This window comes from Aethalodelphis obliquidens, unplaced genomic scaffold (assembly GCF_003676395.1).
Source record: "Aethalodelphis obliquidens isolate GAN/ISIS:26980383/991018 unplaced genomic scaffold, ASM367639v1 scaffold18, whole genome shotgun sequence".
In the NCBI taxonomy this organism is placed as follows: Eukaryota; Metazoa; Chordata; class Mammalia; order Artiodactyla; family Delphinidae; genus Aethalodelphis; species Aethalodelphis obliquidens.
The window spans coordinates 11,002,671-11,009,757 of NW_020837962.1; the positions used below are offsets into that span (position 1 = coordinate 11,002,671).

Below are 7,087 nucleotides of genomic sequence, written 5' to 3' on the forward strand. Positions count from 1 at the left end.
CAAGAGCGAGTGCTGGGCCTGAGTCCAGGGAGGCCCCAGGTGGGACTGGGGGTGGAGGTGGGAAGAGGCAGGCGAGGGCTCACCTGGACCAAGGCCTCCCACCTCTTGCAGCTCTCAAAGCCCAGCGTCCGGAACACACCCTCCAGGACAGCGAGTGTAGAGGCTGACACCTCAGGACTGCTGAGTGACAGGGTCACCCTTGGACCCTGCCCACTGTACTTACCTTGGGGAGGCAAGGCCAGAGTCGGGCCAGGGTAGGGCTCAGCTGGGAGCCAGCTGGGCTGGGTCAGGTCGTGCCTCCGACTACCTTTCTTCCCAGGCTGTCCCGAGCATCTGCCATCTGCGAGGCCACCTGCAGGGTCCCAGACACCAGGAAAGCCATGGGGCTATGTGGGGGTTTCCTCCAAGCACAGAGTTCACCTCCCGGGCCCAGTGCCAATGCTCTTGGTCCCAACCCTTGGCCTCTCCCTGAGTCCCATCCTATCAGCTCTGTTTATGAGCTGAGCTGGACCCTGTCCCCTGCCCTGGAACCCTGCGTTCTGGGCCCTACGACCCCAGGCCCTGCTCTGTTCCCTGGCTCCAGCGGGCTGCTTCCTGGCTGGCACTAACACGCCCCCACCTGCACCAGGAGCCTGTATCCAATCCTATTCTTAGCTCCTGGCCCACCTGCTACCTGATCTCGTTACACCCCAGTGTCTCCCTTCTGAGCCAGCCACCAGCACCAAAAAAATTTGTGCACTGCTCCCGCCACCCATCACCCCTACTCACTCATTCAGGGCACCCACACGCGTGCACGCACACACACACACACACACACACACACACACACACACACACAAACACAGAGCAACTGCCAGCCTGAGGGCATGGGGAGCAGTGAAGGGCATCATCCCAGAGGTAGAAACCCCGGGCTGGACTCAGCTGTCCAGTGAGACCCCGGCAGCTTCATCTGGGAAATGGGGTCTGTCCAGTGACCTCAGGATGAAGCCCAGGTTAAATGGGGGTGCAGAGAGGCTGGCACACACACACTGCGGGACAAAACATCTTGTCTCAGCCCGCCCCCACTGCCTCTCAGGTGGCCCCTGAAGCCACCACCTGGTGAATCAGAAAGGACTCAGTGGGGTAGAAGGTGCTCTCAGCACGTGCCTACCAGCTCCACAGGGCCCAGCCTGGGGATGGCGGGGGCAGGGGGGTCAGATGTGAAGGGCTGGGTGGGGATGGGGCATGGCCCATTTTGACTCAGCAGCACTCTCTCCCTAAGGGATTTGAGCACAGGGTCCAGCTTAGTGCTCCAGATCCTCTATGGGCAGCATGAGCCACCACCCTGACCAGTCACGGACTCTGAGCCTGGTTCCTCATTTCATCAAAGGGAGAGAGGGAGTGGCCTCGTAAAGGCCCCACTCCCAGTCAGCTCCCTCACTCTCCGGCTGAGTAGGGAGGGGTGCCACCAGCTGTCCCATCCTGAGCTGTCCTCAGACTAGGACAGGCACTAGCTGACAGGAGGAAGGACCCAAGGCTCATGGCAGCCCTTGGGGCCCAGGTGACCTGGAAGCCAAGAATGTGGCTCCACCTGATGACCATCCAGCATCACGTGCCACTGTGACCACCAGGCCAGGAGGCCCCGGGGTACGAATTCCAGGTCCCCCCAACCCCCAGCAGCCACCTAAAGAACAAGAATAGCCTGGAGAAAGTTTTCATGTTTATTCAACCTTTCTGCTGCCCTTTGAGGCCAGCTGGGCCAGCTCCTTGGGAGGGCCTGTGGTCTGTCCCTGTGAATGCCCTTCTGCAGGGAATACAGCGCCTCAGGAGTTAGTGACAAGGTGCTGATGGAGTGCTAGTGTTAAGTACCATAAACCCCGAGACTCCAGGAGACTGGGGAGCAGTGGGGGCAGCGGGCCTCCGCTGGCCCTGTTCTTGGTCTGCACAGTTGGCCTCTGTCCCTGGAGCCAACACCACCCTCCCCAGACTGGTAGAGGGTGACTCTTGGGAACTCAGCTGGGGGCAAGCTGGCTGAGGGCAGAGGCAGGCAGCTTGCATGCTGCTGGGACAGCGCAGAGCGGTCAAGGTCTGGAAATGGGAAGGGGTGGAGGCCAGAAAGCCCCTGTGGCTGCACCCAGGACCCAGGTCCTCATGGGTGTGGGCTGACTGACCCTCCCAGAGCCCAGCAGTACCCTAAGGCTTAGCCTTCACCCCCGTGGGAAGGCACAGGATGGCAGGACAGGAGGCCCAGCTCATAGACCCAGCCGAGAAGGCTGGGAACAGAGAGCGACGGGGCCAAGCAAGGCTTAGGGGGTTCTGGGATGGAGACCCCAGGCCTGCCCGAGTCCTCATACGTCCCTGTGCCCCAGCTTCTCCCCTGTGCTCACGCCACCAGCCTGGAATGTGCCGGGGCTCCAGGAAACCAGGGGGCAAGAAAAACCCCAGAGCAGTTAGGGGCATGGCCACGAGGTCACAAGGGATTCCATGCCTGGTGGGCGTTGGCCAGGTCCCCAGGAGGTCAGGGCTGATGGGTTCTGCACGTGGGGGACCCTGCAGTCCTGCCGGCAGCGGAGATGGTGGACTGGGCCGGGTGGGGACCCTGCCTGGGCTGCCCTTCCGGCCCTCACCCCACAGGCTGGGCCATCTTGGCGTGCAGGCTCTGGTGGGCGATGAGGTGGGCGCGCTGCTTGAAGCTCTTGTCGCACTCGCCGCAGCCGAAGGGCCGCTCGCCCGTGTGCACACGCCGGTGGTCCAGCAGGTAGGAGCGCAGTGAGAAGCTCTTGCCGCAGTCACTGCAGCCGAAAGGCTTCTCGCCCGTGTGGATGCGCTGGTGGTCGGCCAGGTAGGCACTGCGGCTGAAGCTCTTGCCGCACTCGGAGCAGGAGAAGGGCTTCTGGCCCGTGTGCACGCCCTGGTGGCGCACCAGGTCCGAGGAGCTGCGGAAGCTCTTGTCGCACTCCTGGCACTTGTGCGGCTTCTCGCCCGTGTGCGTGCGCTGGTGGCGCGCCAGGTCAGAGCCCCAGCGGAAGCGCTTGCCACACTGGCCGCAGCTGTGCGGCTTCTCGGCCGCCAGGTCCCGGAACTGCCGCCGGCGCGTGGGTGGCCGCCCCCGCCGCGCCCCCGCTGCCCGCCCCCGGGGCACCCCCGGCCGGGCCTCGGCCTCCTCCAGCCTCCAGGACACGGTCACATCGCCAGCAGCCTGGCCCGGGAGCGCCGTCACCACCTCCTCCAGCCGGGATCTCTCGCTGTGGCTCGTGAGTCCCAAACCTGCAAGCGGGGAGGAGGCGGCCTCTTCAGTGCCACGCGGTTCCAGGGACAGAGTTGAGGGGAGGCAGAAACGAGGCTCCCGGCCAGCGCCTGGGGCTCAGGTTCAGACAGCCCTGGGCTCCAGCAAACTCCAGCCTCAGCTTCCTCCTCCATGGAATGGGGACACGAGAAAATGACGACAGAGAAACCGTTCAGAGTAAGCGGCAAGGGGCTTGCTGGGCGTCTCCAACAGAGGCACTTACTAACTACAGGGCTAACCAATCTACACCCCCTTCCCACACTGCGATCCAACGTCCCACCCCAAGCCCTGCCTATTCAAATGCCAAAACTGCATAGACTGAGGTTATCTATAAATGATCCTAACCCTCACCATTTGTTATCAGCAACCAAGGAACCACAGGGCTCAGCTAACATGGTTCCTCTCGCTACACAAGCTCCTGTCCTCTCAGCTCAAGAACAAATGGAAGTGGATCAGGAGGGATCTTAGCCGGTCCCACTGGGTTGCACAGATTAAATGAGATGATCCCCAAACAGTGCTTAGGAAGGCCCTGACCTGGAGAGAAACCCAGCAGCGCGGCCTCTAGTGAGCAGGTGTCTCTCCGCGCCTCTTCACTGGGCAGGCTGAGGGGGCCTCACAACCACGTTTGCACGAAGTCCCAGCTCCGTCCCTTCAGTGTCCTTCAACCTCTCTGAGTCTCAGGTCCCTCGTCTATAAACGTGCACACGCTTTCATGCGGTGGGTTGTGAGGATCCCATGAGAAAATGCCTGTACCCGCGCTCAGCACAGTCCTGGCATGTTGCCCATGCCATCACAGGCAGAGAAAAGTGAACACCAGCACAAACGAAACCTCCGGGGGCTCTTAAAGAGACGCAGGGAAAGCCCTCTTTGGAGCCAGCTAAGCCAGGACTTGGGAGGAAGACTGAGGATTCCAGCAGGGTGTGCAGGGGTGGGGCCTGACTGGGCCCACCCATTGCTGCTGGGACTCCAAGGAGGCGAGAGCCTCCAGCTCAAAAGAGCCAAGGACGCCAAGGCCCCTCGCTGTGCCCACTGCTTACCCAGGGCAATGTTCTGGGAGTTCTCCCTTTTTATGTCCCAGAAGAGATCTCTCTGAGCAGGGTCCAGGGACCCCCATTCTTCCCGGGAGAAATAGAAGGGAATGTCTCCAAATGTCACAGGTCCCTGGAATGAGGTGAGAAAACCCAGCTCAGGGCTGCCCTGCTCAGGACTCCCCAGACAGTCATGGGCAGAGACATGAAGGGGGATGGGAAACAGGACAGGTCCAGGCCAGAAAAGGATGGATGGAAGAGGCCTTGGTGAGAAGGCATGACCCATTACAGGGACTCATCAGCATCAGAGGGGACAAAGGAACTGGTAACTCACCCCAGAGTCAAAGCAGGTATCTGTCGTCTCTCTGGTGCTCCCCTCTTTAAGAAGAGCCGGAAGCTGGGCTGCAGGGAAAGAATGGAGCCTCAAAGAGGCCAGCCCAGGCCGGGAGTGAGATCTCGCAACTCTCCTTCACACACACACGTACACACCTTGCCTTCTCAGAACAGAAATACCCTTCTTGCTCCCTTTAGGGCAACGTCCAGGAAAGACCCAGGCCCCTGTCCAGCCACTCTGCCACCTTCAAGTTTACTCACCACCATGGCTGTGCTGCTCCCAGGGTACAGGTGGCCGGCTTTGTGTCCCTGCCTTCCGGGGAGGCCCCTGGGCCTGAGATCCCTGGACTGCAGCCTCAGGTTCCGCCCCCTCTGAGGGCACATCCTGTGCAGGAACCACAACATGCTCATCAGCACCAAGACCAGATGGGGGAGACAGAGTTTAATCCCTGGGAAGGAGACACAGGACACATCCCTCAGGAGGCTGGGTGTGGGGAAGAAGGTCAACACGGGGCCCCAGGAAAGACCAGATGAGAATGTGACACCAGGCAGTGCTATGTGCCCAGGGACACTCCCCAACCAAGCGTGAGGCAAGAACCAGCCCCCAAAGGCCAGAATCAAAGAGCCACTTAGCAAGGGGCAGTGGGGGGAGACCTTCCTGTCAAGAGCAGAACCCCACACCCCCACCACACATTAGCATCTCCCCAGACGCTTCCAGTGTCAAGGACCCAACACCCCACAAGACAGCAGGGTTCACAGGGACAGCTCTACCTTCTCACACCCCCTTTGGTGCTCTCACTATGCACATCACTGTATCCCCAGGGCCTGGCCTAGAGCAGAACACAAATAAACGTTTGCAGAACCTGTGGAGCTAAAACCTGCCTTCCTGGAGCATGCCCACTTTGGTCCTGCTGCTGCCCTCCAAAGCCACCAAAAGAAACCAGATTCACTTGGACAGTGTCTTTCAGAAAGGCCACACATTATGACAAGCTCCTGTGGACACTCCCTCTGGCTCTCCACATCCTCCCCCACCCCCAACCCCCGCCCCACCCCCTGGAGGACTCATCTCTATAGAGATGGCCACCTCTCCTCAGTCCAGGTGCTATCCAGGTGCCCCTGGATGCGGGAGGGGCCCCTCACCTGTGGCCAAGCTTTCACTGGCTGCTTCTGCAGGTCCTCCACCAAGGCAACAGCTTCCTCGCCACTCCCTGGGCATCGTTCGCATACCCAGCCCTGGACGCCCACGGGCAGCACGCTCAGGAACTGCTCCAGCACCAGCAGCTCCAGGATCTGCTCCTTGGTGCGCAGCTCGGGCCGCAGCCAGCGGCAGCAGAGCTCCCAGAGCTGGCTGAAGGCCTCGTGGGGCCCACACGCATCCCCGTAGCAGAACTGCCGAAAGCGCTGGCGGCACACCTCTGAATCCCTGCTGTCCTCTTGCTGGGCAGCGTCCTGCTCCCAGGAGGAATCTTCTACCTTCACGATCAGAAGCCCTTCTCCCTCCCCAGGGGCCTGGTCCTGAGGCTCTGGGGGGGCTGCCATTCCCCTGGCCTAAGGCTCAGGGCTGGTCAGCCTCAACCTGGGCCTTCAATCTCCCAGAGGGATCCCCAGTGGCAGCTGGGTTGGCATCTGGACAGGCACTCCTGAGGAAAGAGCAGAATAGCAGGAGGGGGGCGGTACATGAGCAATCACCAGCCTTGAGGGACATCCAGGGACTCCAGCTCCCTTTCTTCCTGGCCTTGAAGGCTATTTTAGGCTCTCCTATAAAGCCTTGCTCACATGACTCTCTCCTACCAATACAGATCCGCGGCTCCTTATCCTCAGCTCCAAAATCCAAAACTCCCAGGTTTTCACCACCTGGTCTACTGACATGAGATGAGCATATTTATAACCTCAATTTATCTCACTTAATGTAAATGTTCATAGGTTCTATAGGAGAAATATTAATGTATTTGTTCAGTTTGTAAAAATCTATCAAGTTGTACTTCTGATGTATATTTCTGTATATTATTCTTCAATTAAAAAAAATTCTTTTTAACTGGGAATTCCTGGAGGTCCAGTGGTTAGGACTCTGCGCTTTCACTGCTAGGGACCCCGGGTTCGATCCCTGGGTGGGGAACTAAGATCTCGCAAGCCGTGCAGTGCGGCCAAAAAAAATGTTTTTTTTAAACTAATGTTTTGATTACTGAGTGTTGTACCAGATTGCGCTAGCGGCGTTATTTAATATACAATATATGTATTTTTCTCAAATTTTGTATTTTTCTCAAATTTTGTATTTTTCTCAAATTTTGGCCCCTAGTGTATCAGCAAAGGGACCACAGACACCATCCTGAGCCATTTATCCAGATACACATGAACGTGGGACAGTTATACCTTACTGCTTCTCTTCACAACAGTCCTGAAAGGTCTGTATTTTGGAATATATATATATATGTGTGTGTATATATATATATATATATATATA

At 58.6% G+C, this 7,087-nt stretch overlaps 1 protein-coding gene across 1 annotated transcript in view; it reads right to left on the reverse strand.

Moving 5' to 3' along the window:
* Positions 1 to 1,687: 1,687 nt before the first annotated feature.
* The window catches only part of ZNF213 (zinc finger protein 213), a 6,500-nt gene continuing 1,100 nt past the window's right edge, over positions 1,688 to 7,087 (reverse strand). The window contains exons 2-6 of the mRNA XM_027117620.1: positions 5,767 to 6,266; positions 4,888 to 5,011; positions 4,628 to 4,695; positions 4,303 to 4,426; positions 1,688 to 3,246 (exon numbers count right to left, since the gene is read on the reverse strand). Of these exons, the coding sequence (XP_026973421.1) occupies positions 2,603 to 3,246; positions 4,303 to 4,426; positions 4,628 to 4,695; positions 4,888 to 5,011; positions 5,767 to 6,165 (1,359 nt within the window). The 5' untranslated portion in view covers positions 6,166 to 6,266 and the 3' untranslated portion in view covers positions 1,688 to 2,602. The remainder of the gene's footprint in view (positions 3,247 to 4,302; positions 4,427 to 4,627; positions 4,696 to 4,887; positions 5,012 to 5,766; positions 6,267 to 7,087) is intronic.